The sequence below is a fragment of the Psammomys obesus genome, unplaced genomic scaffold, assembly GCF_907164565.1.
Source record: "Psammomys obesus unplaced genomic scaffold, mPsaObe1.curated_primary_1811, whole genome shotgun sequence".
NCBI classification, from domain to species: Eukaryota; Metazoa; Chordata; class Mammalia; order Rodentia; family Muridae; genus Psammomys; species Psammomys obesus.
Genome location: NW_026587382.1, coordinates 2,812,005 through 2,830,023, shown reverse-complemented (window position 1 = coordinate 2,830,023; position 18,019 = coordinate 2,812,005). Strand labels below are relative to the sequence as shown.

At 44.5% G+C, this 18,019-nt stretch overlaps 1 protein-coding gene and 1 pseudogene across 3 annotated transcripts in view; both read right to left on the bottom strand.

Annotated features, from left to right (window-relative positions):
- Setdb1 (SET domain bifurcated histone lysine methyltransferase 1) overlaps positions 1 to 18,019 on the bottom strand; it is a 36,078-nt gene that overhangs the window by 6,148 nt on the left and 11,911 nt on the right. For all 3 annotated transcript variants that reach the window (XM_055603657.1, XM_055603658.1, XM_055603659.1), the window contains exons 4-14: positions 15,327 to 15,361; positions 13,583 to 13,682; positions 12,801 to 12,926; positions 12,411 to 12,612; positions 11,694 to 11,767; positions 8,319 to 8,509; positions 7,998 to 8,127; positions 6,841 to 6,991; positions 6,584 to 6,742; positions 4,888 to 5,520; positions 3,467 to 3,583 (exon numbers count right to left, since the gene is read on the bottom strand). In XM_055603657.1, coding sequence (XP_055459632.1) covers positions 3,467 to 3,583; positions 4,888 to 5,520; positions 6,584 to 6,742; positions 6,841 to 6,991; positions 7,998 to 8,127; positions 8,319 to 8,509; positions 11,694 to 11,767; positions 12,411 to 12,612; positions 12,801 to 12,926; positions 13,583 to 13,682; positions 15,327 to 15,361 — 1,918 coding nt within the window. The remainder of the gene's footprint in view (positions 1 to 3,466; positions 3,584 to 4,887; positions 5,521 to 6,583; positions 6,743 to 6,840; positions 6,992 to 7,997; positions 8,128 to 8,318; positions 8,510 to 11,693; positions 11,768 to 12,410; positions 12,613 to 12,800; positions 12,927 to 13,582; positions 13,683 to 15,326; positions 15,362 to 18,019) is intronic.
- On the bottom strand, positions 1,778 to 2,787 carry LOC129673838 (40S ribosomal protein S8-like; annotated as a pseudogene).

The window sequence follows — 18,019 nt, the reverse complement described above, 5'->3', positions numbered from 1 at the left end:
ACATTATATATCATCACCTCTCTAGGGAACAGCTTCACTGAGTGTTCCTTAAAAGCCTGTTGGGTGTAGAGGTACATGTCTTTAATCTCAGCACTCCAGAGGTGGGAGATAGAGCTCAGTGAGTCTGAGGCTTGTCTGGTCTACACAGTGAGCTCCAGGCCAGGGGAGCTAGGGAAGAATCCTGAGAGTTAGGAGGGTATTCATGTAACTATGTTCCTTACCAGCACAGGAGACCTTCAGAGCAGCTATAAGTATCATTTATTTATTCATCCCTCAAAATGTCTTCCAGTGTTTACTCTGTAACACTGTACTAGGTAATGCCTAGTGATACAATGTGTACAGGAGAGGGACAGGGGCCCAGGCAGTTTACTGGGCAGTTGATTTATTTATTTATTTATTATGTATACATACCCAGGTAGGACTGGGTATGTAGTTAAGTGGTTATCTTGGTTACTTTTCTAAGGAGAAAAAAGCAAAATTGAGTCAACAAAGTTGTTAGAAATACTTACAAAAATACAAACGTGGTGCTACAAAAGAGATCAGGAGAGTGAAGACAGCCTATATACTAGGTATATAGTAAAGGCCTGTAATTCCAGCACTTGAGGTAGAGGCAGGCCAGAAGTTCAAGGTCATCGTTAGCTGTATAGTCAGCTGGAAGCTAGCCTGGATCCTGAGACCATAGTCAACAAACAAAACAAAACAAATTCCCAGAGGGAGAAGGCCTACTTTTCAGGTGCCCAGGGACAGGCTCAAGTCGGGAGACTGAAACTGAGAAATCAAGGTTAAAGACAGCCAAACAAAAGCAGCTGAGTGCCAAGAACACATCTTCTATACAAAAACCCCAGAGATAGGCTGAAAAACAGTGAACCGGATCCAGGAAGTAATGGGTATAAACACTTCAAAGAAAAAGAACCAAGAAGGGAATAGCTAGATAGTATTTTCTTTCTCAATGGTTAGAATGAAATTCACCTGTAGATGAATGACATATATTTGTGCTTATTCAGAAATATTTTTACTATATGGTACAGGCATGTAATCCTAGTACATGGGAGGCCAGGCCAGATAGCTGGTTAGTTTTAATGGCAGCCTGGGCTACAGATGGGAGACCCTGTCTCAAAAAGAACCAAAAAGTCTGTTTCGTGTAGGACTGGATATGTAGTTCAGTGGTTATCTTAGTTACTTTTCTATTGCTATGAAGAGACACCATGAACAACTCAACCTATAAAAGCAAGCATCTAGTTGGGGGCTACTACTTTAAAGGTGAGTCCAGAACCATCACGTCATTAGGCATGGCACCAGGCAGGCAGGCACAGCACTGGGGCAGCAGCGGCTGAGAGCTTTCACCTGATCTACAAGTGTGAGGCAGAGAGAGGGCGTGGGGTGTGGGGGGAGGGAGCACTAACAGGAATGGTGTGGGCTTTCACAACACTCAACAAGGACACACCTCCTATTCCTTACCTGGGTGGAACCATTCTCATTCACACCACCACAGGGACACAATGCCTTGGGTTCTATCCCTAACTCCAAATAGGAGAAAACAAAAGCAAAACTACCCAATAACCAAATGTTTCCTATACATATACTTTTTGTTTTTTTCAAGTCAGGCTTTCTCTGTGGAGCTCTGGCTGTTCTGGAACTTACTCTGTAGACAATGTTGGCCTCAAACTCACAGAGATGACCCCCCATCTCTGCCTCTTTAGTGCTGGGATTAAAGGCACACACTACCAGGCCCAGCATTCCAATATATGTTTTGGTATTTTAAAATTTCTACACTTTTTCTTGTTGTAGTTTTACGTGGGGTCTCATGTAGACTAGGCTGGCCTCAAACTCACTATGTTGAATGGTTGATCTCAGGCCTTACAAGCATGAGCCACGTTTATTCAGTGCTGTGAACCAAACCTGCCACTGCATGAGCACTAGGCAAGCACTGCACCAAGCAACACTCTCAGCCCTCCAATTTTTCATTAATTTCTTTTTTAATTTTTCAGTCCCTTTGGACAGGGTAATACTTTCACATAGCATGTCTTGTCCTTGGATCAGCTGCACAGCCAAAGATGGCCTTGTATTCTTGATCCTGATGGTACTCTTTTTATAGAGAACAATAAACCTTATTACATGAGCTCTGAACGATGGTTTATTTGCCTTTCCGGACTTTGATCTTCCTCAGCTGGAACTTCCGTTCTTTGCCTTCTAGCACATAGCCATCTGCTTGGCCACACTGGCCGGTCTTGAGGCAATGCAGGTGAGAAGCTTGAGCTGTGGAACTGCTCCTCCAGGAGACTGCTGGTTTTAGCATTCTTTTTTCCTCTCATCGTATTTCTTCTAATTTTCTTTGTTGTTGTTTTGTTTAAGATCTCTTCCTCCTCAGGAGTCAGCTTGGGCCCCTCCTTGTGGCCCAGGGGGCCCTGTACCACTGTCGGTACGTTGTGCTGTCAATAAGCACAGCGCAGTTCTTCACCAGGGTCTTGGTGCGGATAAGCTCGTTACTGGATGCATTGGAGACAACATCAATGATCCTTGTTTGAGTACAACACTAAGAGCCCCAGGAAAAGCTCCCACATCCAGTCTCAGGGCACGGTACTTCTGATTGCCTTCTCAAACTCAGACTGAGTGTATGCAACAAGGGCCAATTTTCGTGTTGGCAGCAGGGACCCCTTCCACTTCTTGTTTTAGGGCTTTCTCTTAGCACTGGTCGACACTTATGTCAGTTGTCCCAAGAGATGTCCATTGCTTGGTGCTGGCTGGAAAGAGCCTGATGGTACTTTTGAGTGTTAAGTTAACAGGCATTTACTACAATCCCTGACTTTTGCTGTTTTTTGACCCAAGGTCTCATGCTGTAGTTTGGACTGGCCTTGAATTTGCCATTATTCTGCTTCAGTCTCCTAAGCACTAGAGGTACAGTATAAAGAGCCTGTGCTCTTTAATGGCTGAGCCATCTCTCCAGCCCTGGCTTTTTTCTTTTTTGTTTGCATGCATGTCTGTGCACCATGTGTATGCCAGATCCTCTGGAACTGGAGTGACAGGTGGTCGTAAGCTACCATGGAGATGCTGGAATCAAACCCAGGTCCTCTGCAACAACAAGTACCCTTAACTGTTGACACTGCCAGCCCCAGTTCTTCTGTTTTCTACACAAGGTCTTGCTGCATAACCCAAGCTGACCTAGAAATCGAGCAATCCCTCTACACCCACCTCCTAAGTGCTGGGATTTCAAGCATCTGCTATCACGTCCTTCTAAGTTTTCTGTATAAGAAGATTATTTTTTGAGACAGGATTTTGCTATTATAGCTCAGATGGGTCTGAACCTATCTTCTTGCTTCAGTCTCCCTATGGCAACAGTTGGCCAAAGTTTGAAATCACAGCATGCATCATCACATCAGAATAATCCTTAGGTTTCCAATGGTTCTTACAAACAGAAAAACAAGAATGTACTCCTCTATCTGAGGGTCTCACCAACCTCACTACTTACCCTGTGGGCAGACACTCTTCTAGTCTTTTGTACTGGTAGCCAGAGTTGGGGTTGATTTGACCCCCTGGAGTGCAGGCCGTGGCCTGGATCGTTAGCTGATGGCAGGCACACTTGGATCTGTGGAGAGAGGGTGACAAGCAGAGCTGACTTTCCTGAGATCCAGGAAGGTGGAGCTGGACGGCAATGCACACCTGTCCCTCAGCACTTGCGACATGGAGATGGGGAGGTCAGGAGTTAGCTGCTACCCTCTGCTACACAGTGAGCTCCAGGCCAGCTTGAGCAACACGAGACTGTCTTAAACCAAAGCTGAGCCCAGGGTCCACAGCTTATGGCCTCCTAACTGCAGCCACTTGTCGAGGCTAGGCTCTGCAACGCCCAAAGTGTCCCATGTGTGGCAAAGAAGTAGACTTGCCGTAGTGAGTGACCTTTCTGCCAAGGATTGCCCGAAATGTGTCAAACACAGAAAGGCTCTGGCCTCCAGGGGCTATGCTGAGTATGAAATATGCCCTACTGTGGGCAAGGTGGAACCAAAGGACACACTTTTTTTTTCTTTAATTTTTTTTTTTTTTTTTTTTTTTTTTTTTTTTGAGACAGGGTTTCTTAGCCCTGGCTGTCCTGGAACTCACTCTGTAGAACAAGCTAGCCTTGAACTCAAAGATCTGCCTGCCTCTGCCTCATGAGTGCTGGGACTGAAGGCATGCTCCACTATCACTTGGCAAAAAACCAAACCAAAGCAAACCAAACCAAAGCAAACCAAAACAAAACATACTTTTCAGCAGTACTTGGTTATGAAAACCCTTTCCCTTGCAAGGGACATTCAAGGGCTTACTCTCAATCATCAGGGACTCCCTGTAGCCCCCCATGCCCTCAATAAACAACAAAGGATAGAGATAAGGTAATGGTAGCGAAATTTCATTTTTTGTTTGAAAAAAGAAAGAGCTAAATACAGTGAGATTAGAGTGGATGTAGAGAATCAAATCACTGAATGCAGGGACAGAAGTTTAAGAAAAGCAGGGACAGACAAGGCAAGAGGAGACAGAACAGAGAAAGGAATGCACATTCTCAGGAGCACTCATGGGACAGTAACAGACTGTTAGATCCTGGCTCCTTACCTCATGACTTTCTTTTCTCTCTTATTTTTCAGTAAGATCTCACTATGTAGCATAGCCCAACCTACCTTCAAAGTTGTTATAAAGCCCAAGCTGACCCAGAACTCAAGATGTTCCTGCGTCAGCTTCTCAACTGCTGAAATTACAGGTATGTGCTATTACACCCAGTTTCTATATCTGTATTTCATAGTGGCCTTAGCAAAAGTCTAGCTGCAAGAGGAGGAAGATAGGAAAAGCAATACAAATAAAGAAGAATAAGAGGTAAAAAGATGAAGGCAAAAACAGCAATCCCTGCACACCCCACCAACTCACTTATCCCGACACCCATCGTTGCAGTCACAGCCAACCAGAAATTCAGGGCCTGTGTTAATGAAAACCCCCTTGCCAGGGATGCGCTCCTTGCTGTAGGCCACCTGGGGCGGGGGAGTTGTGTCAATCTCATTAACACAGGACAGGGGTACATCTTCCTTGCCACAGGTGATATCCAAAATATAGTAAAAAGGCTTAATGGGCTGAAACTTTCTATCAACAAGAACATATGGGTCCAAACAGAACATCTCCAGGTATAGGAAGTCACAGCCAGTCTCAAAAAGGTAGCGTTCTATCTCCTGCATTGTCCGAAGGCAGAGGCCACAGGGTGTCTTATAGATGACATGAAAACCCATCTTGCGGTTAACTCTACGCCGGGCTGTCATCCTCCGGAAGTCGTACAGCAGTGGAACTAGCAGAGGGTTCTTGCCCCGGTACTGTTCACTCCTCATGGGTCTGATCCGGGTCAGACAAGCAGAGTTGCAGACATGAGGTAAGTAGAAAAGCTTCTCCATGGGGGCACGGTAGGAGGGCTCAGCTGGTGCCCGCTCTAACATGCCATGGAAGGCTGGAGGAGCCAGAGGCCCTGCAGGGGCTGCAGGGGCTGGGGTAGATGTTACTGAGGCAAAAGGTGATCTGCAAATGGAATGCAAAATACCAGGTCAGAAGGTAACATGCCTCTCTGCTGCACAACTCTCCCTCCTCCAACAGACTGAGCCATTTCTCTCACCTTTCATATAGCTGGTTTTTTCTTTTCTCGTCATACAGCACGGCTATCCTGCAGCTTGCAATCCTCTACTCTATCCTCCCAAGAACTGGGGTTACAGGCGTGCAGCAATGCACGTAGCAAGCTCTGTGCTGTATGCTAAGGAACAGTGATGGCTCCTTTACCTCACCAAGCAAGCAAGGGCTCGGTGACGCTCCCTGCTTAGTCACAGGCAGTTCACCAACCACCTCTCCAGCTCAACAGAGCACTTTTCCCTAATGCGTAGCTTATGTTATGGAAGTACAGTCTAGTCTTCTACCAAAGCTTCTGTGTGCTTTGTGTCCTGGCTATCTCCTAAACATCAAGGAAGAGATGATGATGTCTCCTTTCTGCTGAAGCAATGATGATGGTACCACATTCAAGAAGTTTTGGTAAATGACTTTCTGATGACAGCGTGTTTCTTGGATATGAAATTTCTAATTTAATTATTTTTTTTCTTTTGTTTTCCCAGACGGGGTTTCTCTGTGTAGTCCTGGTTATCCTGGAACTTACTCTGTAGAATTCACAGAGATCTGCCTGTCTCTGCCTCCAAGTGGTGGGATTAAATATGTACTACCTCCTGGCTTTATTTATTTATTTATTATTTTTTAAAGATTTATTTATTACCTATACAGTATTCTGCTGCATGTATGCCTGCAGGCCAGAAGAGGCACCAGATCTCACTACAGATGGTTGTGAGCCACCATGTGGTTGCTGGGACCTGAACTCAGGATCTGTGGAAGAGCAGCCAGTGCTCTTAACTGCTGAGCCACCTCTGCAGCCCTACCTACTAGTTTTAATCTAACTATTCTTATTACCAGCTTCTCAGAAGTCGCCTTTTCAAGTCCAAGTTTCTCAGTAACGTAACTTTAAAGTAAAGACCCTTAAAGGCCCTGTACGACCATACTCCTTGTTGTCAAGCTGCCCACAGCGTCTGGTCTGAGCTTTTCTTACCTCTGTGTCTGGTTGATCCCAAGTTTCCCAGCAGGTACACTGTCACTGAGTGTGGGCGAGGCAGGGGAGGAATGGCCAGAGCCCACAGACCCTGGCCGGAATGACGTGCTCTTTTTGGCCACTTGCTTCCGTGATTGAGAAAGCTGGCTTTCTGAGCTTCTAGAGGGTTGAAAGGAGACCACATGGTAAGGATTCAGAAATGTATGTGTGGTTTAAAAAAAAAAAAAAATGAAGTAAAAAGAATGACGAGCACTCACTCAGTGTCAGCTGCTTGGGGGGAAAGAGGACGTGCAGCAGGTGGGGCAGGCAGAGCTATAGGCTGTGGGGGCTCCATGGGCTTGAACTGGGTTCCAGGACTGGTTAGATCCTGTGTGTACTGAACAACAGGACCTTTGTTCCTCACGGCACCTACAGGAAAAGCAAAAACAGTGCTGAGAAGGAGACAGCTGTGTCAGATACTCTTATTCACACACCATATCAACTACTGCCATATAAAAATGCAGCAACTGGCTGGGCAGTGGTGGTGCATGCCCTTAGTTCCAGCACTTGGGAGGCAGAGGCAAGTGGATCTGTGAGTTTGGGACCAGCCTGGTCTATAGAGTGAGTTCCAGGACAGCCAGAACTATACAGAAGAATCCTGTCCCAAAAATACCGTCAACCAATCAATCACCACCACCACCAACAACAACAAAAACCAAACCAAAACAACAACAACAGAAGCAACAAAAATGCAGCAAATGTGGTGTGGAAATGGCTCACTGCCATAAGCATCAGAACCTGAGTTCAAATCCACAGAACCTATGTAGAGCCAGGCACGGTAGCACATGTCTGTAATCCCAGCACACCTGCAAGGAAACAGGAGGTGGAGAACAGAGAATCCCGGGTGCAGAGCAACTCGCCTGCAGATGCAGCCATGAACAACAGAGCTTGGCTTAAACAAGGAGGAAGATGAGTTCTAAAGCTGAGATTGTCCTCCCAGCACATATGCATTTGGGCATGTGCGTGCCTGTATTCATTCACAAAAGTGGAAAATGACAATTTTCTAAGTGTTGGAATTATGTGTTTTTATTATTTACACCAGTAAGGGGGTATTCTGGTAAACACTGGTTTAATCATGGACGGTCTCGAACACCTGCTATTCCTACTTGTCTTCCAAATGCTGGAACTGATCACAGGTGTGCACCAACACAACTGTAAGTCCACGTAAGTGTGGACTTATGTGGACATTTAGAATGAATCAGAGCCACCGCAGTGTGGAGGCAGCTCCACACGCCCGTCAGCACTAACAGAAAGACTCTGGACATATAACTCTATCCAGTGAGTGAGTAGTAAATAAAAGGACAGCTGCCATATGCACTCTCCTTCGCTGGTCTACCCTGTCTCTTCCGTTCCCCAGGGATCTTTTAGGACATACCCATATTAGGACGGGTTCTGAGTTGACCCCCTTGCTTCCTCTCCATTGCAGAGGCTGAGGATGTCTTCATATTGAACATAGGTTCCAGGCGTGTAGAGCCTCGATAGATCCACTCACATCTTTTGTCATCCTGGGAGGCAGAAGGAAAGGAAGGAGAGAAGCAGGTTTGGGGTTAGAATCAATCCTGTCTCTTGTGAAGAATATATACCATGGGCACCTCTGATCATCAGGCTGGGCAGCAAGTGCCTTTAACCCCATGAGTCATTTCACTGGCACCTGCCCCCTAATCTTACCACAAACTCTTCTTCGGAAGAACATTACCAGAAAGAGGATCCTGACTAGGCTGCCATCCACCTCTTCAACTCGAGACTTCCACCATGTGCCTTCCCACTCAGTTTTGATAAGCTGGCTACTCTTGAGAAGTACCATGGGGCGGTTTGGATAGGCAGTGATATATTCCTCTATGAAGTCTCGGCAGGAGCTGTCTTCAATGTCCTCCCAAGTGTTTTTCACTGTTCAAAAGAAAGAAACACAGCTCAGGACAGAAAAGACATGGCTTGAAAGAGAAGAATGGGTGGCACTTCTAAAATTGAAAGAGAAAAAAAAGGAAGTAACCTCAAGGGAAGTAAAACCAAGACTTTTTTTTTTAAAGATGTACTTACTTATTATGTACACAGTATTCTGCCTGCACGTGTGCCTGCAGGCCAGAAGAGGGCACCAGATCTCATTACAGATGTTTGGGAGCCACCATGTGATTGCTAGGAACTGAACTTTGGACCTCTGGAAGAATATCCAGTGCTCTTAACCTCTGGACTATCTCTCCAGCCATTGTTTAGTTTTTCGAGACAGGGTTTCTTGATGTAGCATTTACTGTTCTGGATTCACTGTAGACTAAGCTGGTGTCAAACTCACAGAGATCCGCCTGCATCTACCTCCCTGAGTGCTGTGATTACAGGCGTGTTTCACCATGCCAGGGTTAAGACCATTGTAAGTACAGAGCATAATGTGCAAATGCATATACAAATTAGGTAAATACTAAATTATGCCATACTCAAACCTAAGCAGTTTGTGTAAAACAAATAGATACTTCACTTTATGGAGACTCTTACTAGCCAGCAGATGTGAACTACTATAACATAAACAATTACTCTCCACCACCACCCCTTTTTTTTGTTGATGCTGTTTCCAGACAGGGTTTCTCTGTGTAGCCTTGGCTATCCTGGACTTGTTTTGTAGACCAGGCTGGCCTAGAACTCACAGAGATCCACCTGCCTCTGCCTCCCAGAGTGCTGGGATTAAGGTAAGAGCAATCACGCCTGGCTCCTTTCCTCTTTTTGTAGGCAGGGTCTCACTACATCACTGTGTTTGCTTTTCCTTCCCTTCCTCCCTTGCCCTGGCTGTCCTGGAACTCACTCTGTAGACTAGGCTAGCTTTCAGAGATCCCCCTGCCTCTGCTTCCCGAGTGTTCGGATCAAAGGCGTACACCACCACTGCCTGGCTTGCTTCTTTTTCTTATCAATACTGGGGCGATCAAGCCTAGAGCCTTCCATATGCAAAGTAAGAGCTCTCCACCCTGAGCTACACCTCAACCTGTTTCCTTTTTCATTCCCTAAAAATCTTATTTCTTTTAAAGATTTATTATTTTTATTGTAGGTATGAGTATTTTGCCTGTATGTATTTTTGTGTATCACGTATGTGCAGTCCCCCCAAAAAATCAGAAGAGGGCACTGGGTCCTCTGGAACTGGAATTACAGAGAGCTGTGAGCTGCCAAATATGAGTGCTAAGAACTGAACTGGGATCTCCTCCAAGAGTATCAAGTACTCTTACCTGCTGAGCCATCCTCAAACCTAACTCAGCACTCACAAAGGCTGGGTGTCATAGTATACACCTGCAACTCTAGCACTGTGAGGGGAATGTGAATCCCTAGAAGATAATGGCCCACTCAGCAGCGAGCAAGCCAGCCTGGCCTAGCTACCAGGTTCAGTGGGACGCCCTGTCCAAAGACATACGGTGAAAATGATGTTAGACAGCTAACATTAACTTCTGGCTTATATATACACACACACAAACACATTCACCATGTACACAGTCAAACACAAAAATAGAGTCATGAATGGTGCCATGTACCTGTAATCCCAGCATTCAAGAACAGCATTGGCTACTGAGAGAATTCAAGGCTACCTTGGACTACAGGAGACATGGCTCAGGAGATAAAGCACTTGCCATGCAAGCATGATGATCAGACTCAGATTCTCAGAACCCATGGAAAAGCTGAGCCAGTGTGGCGACTGCCTATAATCCTAAGATTCAGGAGGCAGAAACAGAATATCCCAAAGGCGACCTGGCTAGCTAGAGCTGGCAAGCTCCAGATTTAGCCAATAACCCTGCCTTAATAAACAGTAAGTAAAGTAGATAGCAATTATGGAAGGCATTCAATGTCGACTTTGGCCTACATACATGTGAACATGCAAACATGAAATTTAAAAATGCAAAGACTCTTTATTTCCATGTTAACAATGATAAACAGAAATTGATTGTTCTGCAATTAAAAACAACTGTGGATCCGGGGAGATAGTTCAGTTAATAAGAACTCTTGCAATGTAAGTGTGCATGTGGACTTGAATATGAATCCTCAATAGCCATGAAAAAAGCCATGTGTGCCTGTAACTCTAGTTTTAGGAGATAGATACAGGTAAATACTGAGAGCTCTCTGGTTGGCTAAACTAGCCAAAATGTTGAGTTTGTTTCAGCGAGAGATCCTATTTCAAGGAAATAAGGAAGAAAATAATAGAAGACATGGATGTCTTCACACCTGGCCTTAACAGGTGAGTGCACAGGCATAACACATGAAGAGATTAAAAATAACTGTGGGAGGTAGAGGCAGGTGGGTCACTGTAGGCTCAAGGTCTAGGACCAGCAGGACTACAAAGAGAAACCCTGTCTCAAAATAAGTAAAATAAAAAGTTATGAAGGCTGGGGAGATTGCACAGTTGGTAATGTGGCTGCTTTACAACCATGAAGATCTGAGTTTGACTCCTAGAACGTACATAAAAAGCGGGCTGGGAGAGTGCGCACTTGAAATGGCAGTGCCAATTCAAATACTAGCACCCACATGGCAGCTCAGAGCCAGACACAACACCAATCCAAGGGGTTTCAAATGCACATAGACATATGAAAGCAAAACACTCATACAAATAAAATAAACTAAAGCATTAACAAGAAAACCAAACATAGCAACCAGAGGAACAAAACTCAAAGCTGGCCTCTGGTATGTGCACATGCTAATCAACACACACAGAGCTTCTATAAGAAGCTCTATGAAGACAACACTAATAGAAATGTGAAGCATGGGGGGGGATGGGTCTGGAAGGGGAGGAGGGAAGGGGCTACAAGGATGGAAAGTGAGTAAAATAATAAATGAGAAAAAAAAAAAGAAATGTGAAACATGAGAGCAGCACTCTTGAAGCCTAAGTGTCTTAGAAATTAAATGAAAACACATGTCTAAGATGCTAATGTCAGTGAGACTCTTGTAGCATCCACTCTAGCTATGAAGGCCTACCTCTAAATTAGCCGAAAGTGCTAGGTCTCCAAACAAGCTACAACACCGAAACAGAATTCAGGCTTTGAAATTTATATCTTAAATAAAACAAGCAGAAAAAGAAATGGGAGTTGAGGAGCAGTGTGGGGACACTTACATGGTCGGCAAATGGGATACAGTTCTGACTGAGTGACATAGGACGCATAGCCATCATCAAAGAAAATCAGAAATCTGCAAGGAACAGAAAAAGGAGAAAGACATGGATGTAGAGAGAACACTTTCATAGAGTACTCTACCACACTTTCTATTCTCTGAGTCACAAACTAGTCCAGTCTTTCATTTACAGCCAAAGATTGTTTTCCCTTATATTAAGCAAGAACATGACTCTTTTCTAAAAATTATTTGTTCTTCAAGGTATTGTGGCACACACCTATAATCTGAGCACTCAGGAGGTAGAGGCAGGAGGACGTTTATAATTCCAGAGTAGCCTGTCTACATAGTGAGTCCAGGGCCAGTCCGGGTTGCCTAGGAGCCAGTTCTCTAATCCCAGCCTCAAGACACAGAGGCAGGAGGTTCATGAATTTGAGACTGATAAGAAGTGTGATGGCAGCCTGAGCTATATTTAGCTAAGTCTTTAATAAATAAATAAATAAATAAATAAATAAATAAATAAATATATATATATATATATATATATATATATATATATATATATATAAATACAGATGAGACATGGAAAAAAAGAGAAAGGCTTTCTGACCATAGGGACTAAGAATGCAAATGTTAAAAGTGAAATCTTGACCACAGTATGAACAGAAGGACGCTGTGCTACCGGTTCCTGGCCCCCAACAACCTACAATCCCTGTCCAGGTACCTGAACTTGTTCTTGATGTTGGGGGTCTCAGCTACGATGCCAGCGTAAAGCCAGACCTGATTCCCATCTTTGTATTTGGCCACCACTCGACTGCCCACAAACAGCTTGTCAGCAGGAGGGTGGTAATCATAGGCAATGTGATTTCCAGACAGCAGACTCTTTCCTTTGTTGTCAAACTTCACTTTGTATTTCTTTCCTAGCCCTGTGTAAAAAAAAAAAAAAAAAAGACAGAAAATTAAAAATAGAAAAATAAAAACAAAAGTTTGCTACTTTTTATGTAAGTCCTCAATGCAACACGGGAGACAAAGCAAAGACTTCTGGAAAAAACCAGCAGTGGAGCCCCGACAGGCTACCGTTCCTCAGTCCTTCCTCCAGGCTGAACAGACATACCGACGGTCTGGATGGCAATGAGGGTGCCTTTGTGCCATGTCTTAGTCCTCTTCTTGCCCAGAATCCGCATGTTGACTATCAGGTCCCCATCTTTGCTCAATTCTTCAGACATCTGACCCAAGGATCCTATAAACACAGAGTTGTTGTAAAGAGTGCTGTTATAGATTGAGAAAGGAGAGGTCAAGAGGGGAGCACGGTAGAATGGGATGTAGCTCAGCTGGTGGAGCGCGGGCACAGCCTGCACAAAGCCCTGGATTTGGACCTCAGCACGGCATACACATGGCATAGCAGTTCATGCCTATAATCCCAAGTACTCAGGTAGGGAAGGCAGGAGGATCAGAAGCTTAAGATGATCCTCTGCAAAACATCAAGTTCAAGGCCAGCCTGGGAGATAGAAAACACTATCACAAACAAACAAACAAACAAACAGGGTAGTATGAAAGTTAGGGAAATTAAGAAAAGAAATCTGTGACCGTTAACCACTTTTGCCGAACTCTTGGACAGAGACAGAAACACAAGACAACTCAACCGTTTATGCTAACAGGAGAAACCTGAATACCGAACATCCCCACAATTCTAACTCCTTCGGAATATCCTACCAACAGGTGCCACCACGGCTGGCTAGTCCTTTATTACAGCTACAGCAACAACAGTTAGCGTCTGAGCCCCCACATCACACAATCAAGCTCAGATGGACTGTGGACATAGAAATCATGCTACAAGAAGCTGGCAAGTACAATAGAACTCACCTCTCATCTATGCAGGTACTCCTCGACACTAACCTTTATGCAGGTCCTGAGAACTGCTTTTCTTGTTGACAGCATCCATGAACTTCTGGACATCTTGGGCTGATTTTCTTAAGGCAGCCATAGCTTCACGGAGCTGCAGGAAAGTACAAGAGAGGGAATACAAGGCCAGGAACCCAGTGAGACAGCACCTGCCTAACATGCACAGGGATGCCGGCTTCTATCCCTAGTACTGCCAAGTCAGTCAGTCAGTCAAACAGGAGAGAGCACTTCCTGTGAAGAACCTGTCTAATAATCAAAAGATTCAGTTATATTTGGAGGCCAGAGAGGCAGATTCTGCAACTTTCTGCATTCTTGTATTGTCTACAAGGGAGCTGTAACTTACTACATGGTGAATACACTGAAACTAAACTAGTCAGTTTTAATTAGTTTTATGTTCAAGCCAAAATTTATGACCACTATCAAAAGCATCTTCATTTTATTTTATTTTATGTGCATTGGTGTTTTGCCTGGTTATCTGTATGAGGGTGTTGGATCCCCTGAATTAAAGTCACAGACAGCTGTGAGCTGCCATGTGGGTACTGGGAATTGAACCTGGGTCCTTCTGCTCTGAACCATGGAGACACGGCTCTAGCTCTCCTCCTCCTGCTCCTCCTCCTCTTTCTTCTTTTTAAAGATAGGGTCACCTGTATCCCAAGCCTTTGAACTTATGTAGCTGAGGACAAGCTTGAACTTCTGCTCTCTCTCTCTCTCTTTTCTTTGTGTAGCTTTGGCTGTCCTGGAACTCACTCTGTAGACCAGGCTGTCCTTGAAAACTTACAGAGATCCCGCCTGCCTCTGCCTCCTGGGAGCTGGGATTAAAGGCCTGAGCCACACTGCCCGGCTTCTGCCTCCCTCTCTTTAGACTGCTGGGATTACAGGCACACACCATGCTGGAACTGAGCCCAAGGCTTCCTGCATGCTAGGCAAGCATGCACCAAATGACCAATTCATGCTTTGTTCTTTCAAACATGTAACTGTAAGTTTTCTGAGATAATAAAAAAATCTCTTAGATTATGTGCATGAGTGTTTTCCTGTTTCAGGAATGTGTTTCAGGCAGGACATTACATCCCCTGAACTAGGGTTGTGGAAGGTCATGAGACACCATGTGGGTGCCGAGAACCCAGGCGCTTTCCAGGAGTCTGCGTGCTCTTAAACACATAGCTATCATTCTAGCCACATACTGTTATCACTAAGGTTTTGAGACAGAGCCTCACTTTTTAGCTCTAACTAGCCTGGAACTCCCCATGTAGACCAGGCTAGCCTCAAATTCATTGAGATCCACCTGCCCTGTCTCTGCTTTCCCAGTGCTGAGATTAAAGTGCTACCATGCTCAGCTAGATTCATTATTTCTCATTATTACTTTGCTTTCTTGAGACACAGTCTCTCTACAGAGCCCTGGCTGTCCTGGAACTCTATATAGAACAGGCAGGCCCAGAGATCCACCTTCCGCAGCTTCCCCAGTGCTGGGATTCAAGGCCTGAGCTACCAGGCCTGGCTCTAATAATGTTTTATGTCTGTTAACTGTGTAAGTAAATGTCACTTCTAGGGGTACCTGCAGGAGGAAGATGAGGGCACTGGATCCCTTGGAGTTAAGTTACAGGCAGCCGAAAGCCTCCCAACATGGGTGCTGCAACTGACCTCAAGTCCTCTAGAAGAGCACTATGCTCTCTTTAACCACTGATCTACCCCTTCAGCCCGATTTTGTTCGTCTGCATCTCCTACACCCAACCCAACTCACCTTCTGGTCTTTTGGAGTTCTGCCTCCAGTATCACCTGTGGAAGAAAAGAACTGTAATGAGTAAATCTTTATTCCTCTAAAGATACAGGAATTGGAATTTCCAAGGAAGCAATAATGAAATGACCTCAAACCATAAGTAGGAAAACATTCTAGAGAAAAACAATTTCAAAGTCTGGAGATGCAGCTCAGTTGTAGCATGCCTGCACAGCATGTGTAAGGCTCTGGGTGCAATCCCCAATACCAATGAGAAAAACAAAATATTGAGGGAAAGCAGGGTCTGGTGTCAGAGCCTAATAAACTCAGGTACTTCAAAGACTGAGGCACGACCATGGCACCTTCAAGACCTGCTGTGGCTACAGAACAAAAGCTAGGACAGCCTGAGCAATTTAGATCCTGTCTCAATATAAACACAAAGTAGGGCAGGAGGATTACAGCATCTTTAGGACAGCCTGGTTCAATGATAAGATGCAGCCCAAGCACACGACACATAAACAAAAACCATGGACTCGAGAAGGATCAGAGGTTAAGAGGGTACAGTTCTCTTGCAGAGGACCTGGTTTGGTTTCTAGTACCCTCACTGGCGGCTCACAACCACTTGTCACTATTCCTCAGTGGACCTGGTGACCTCTTCTGAGTTCTGAGTGCAGGTAAATGCACATTCGCACACACAGGCACATTTTTAACACATTAACAATAATAAACACAAACCTTTAAAGAGCAAAGAACGGAGAACAGGAGGTGCTGAAAAGGGTCTAGAGATTAAAAGCAGTAAACGCCTGCCGGTGCTCATGTCTGCAGAAGCACTGAGACAGGTGGTGGCCTACAACACTTGAGGTCGTCGTCATCTATTTGAGTTTGTACAGCAATAGCTTACTCTTGATTCACACAATTTAAAAATGAGCCAAGGCTAAAGCACTTGAGCAAATGCTTACTTTCCAGAAGCGCTGTGCAACAGAACCACCGATGACAGAAATGCCCACGTCTGTCACTGTCCACTCCATCATCACCTGGCTGTTTTAGCTAGTGCACATGAAATACGGCTATTTTATCTAAAGTCAATGCTACAATTCACGCGATTGTGAAAGTTCTCACCAAGGCACAGTCCATGTGCATGTAGTTCAGTGAATTTACCCACTGATCAGACTGTGACACTATCACGGTGCACTCACTCTCAGAGCACTGTTATCAGTCCAAAAGGGAACTCCATGCTCATTACCCCGCAATGCCTTTCCTCGGCTTCCCTAAACCCAGGCAACTAGAAACCCACCACCTGCCTGTATAGATTTGCCTGCTTTGGACATTTCATATGAACGAGTCATACAATCTCCCCTGCAAGGTGGTGCCTGTGGTCTACACAGGTTCATCTGTTGTAGGACAAGTCAGTACAACTGAGTCAGAACACTGGAAGCAGACCCCACGCACTTAGTTTACTCATTCCCCAACGCATCTATGTTTCTATTTATTCACTATCTTGAATAATGCTGAAATAAACATTTGTATTCTCTTTTGTTTTTGTTTGTTTTTTTGAGAGTGTGTTTTCATGTAGCCCAGGCTGTCCTGGTGTTTGAACCTATAATCCTGAATGCTGGTTAAACTAGGTGGCGATGGTGCAGGCAGGACTCTGAGTTCAAGTCCAGGCTATCTACAGAGTGAATTCCAGGACAGCCAGAGCTACACAGAGAGACTTTGTTTAAAAAACAAAAACAACAACAAAGAGTTCTAGCCCTGAGTGTTGATTTTACAGGCATGTGCTATAGTTAAAAAATGGTTTTGGATGGTGTGGTGGTGTACCACCACATAATCCCATAATGCTGCCCATAATCCCAGCACTTGGGAAGACAGAGGAGAGTGGATCTCTATGAATTCAAAGTCAGCCTGGTCTACAAAGTGAGTCCAGGACAGCCAAGGCTACACATAGAAACCCTGTTTCAAAAAAAAAAAAAAAAGGCGGTTTTGATTTACATGATGTCCCGTGATGAGTGATGTGATACTGAGAACCTTCTCATGTGTTTACTGATGTATTTATTGCCATTTACAAATCTACAAAAGCCAGACAGGGTGGCACCCATGTACCTTAGCATTTAATAAGACAGGCAGAAAGATCAGGAATTTAAAGTCATCTTTAGCTACACATTGAATTCTAGTCCTGCTTGAGTTACAAAAGACCCTGTTTCAGAACAGACATATCTAAAATCCTCCAACCAACCAACCAACCAAAAAAAAAAAAAAAAAACACTTCAAAATATCCATTTAAAGTCCTTGCCCATCCCATTTTTGAGATAGGGTTTCACTTTGTAGACCTGGCTAGCCTAGAACTTGGTATGCAGACCAAGTTGTCCTCAAAATCAAAGAGATTCACTCACCTCTGCCTTCTAAGTGCTGGAATAAAAAGCATGTACTACCATATCCAGCCTCCAAAATTTAAAAATAAAATTATCTTCACTGTTATAGAATTCTTTCTATTACTGTAGGCAATAATAGACTTTTCAAATATCAGCCTAACTTTGCTTTTGAGATGGTCTCTCTCTACCACCAAGGCTGAAACCATGCAGTCCTGAAACTATGTAATCAAACTAAACTAACTCACAGTAATCCTTCTAGCTGAACGCAATGTTGCTGTCTTCAGAAAAAACCAAACCAAACCAAACCAAACCAAACCAAACCAAACCAAACCAAACCAAACCAAACCAAAC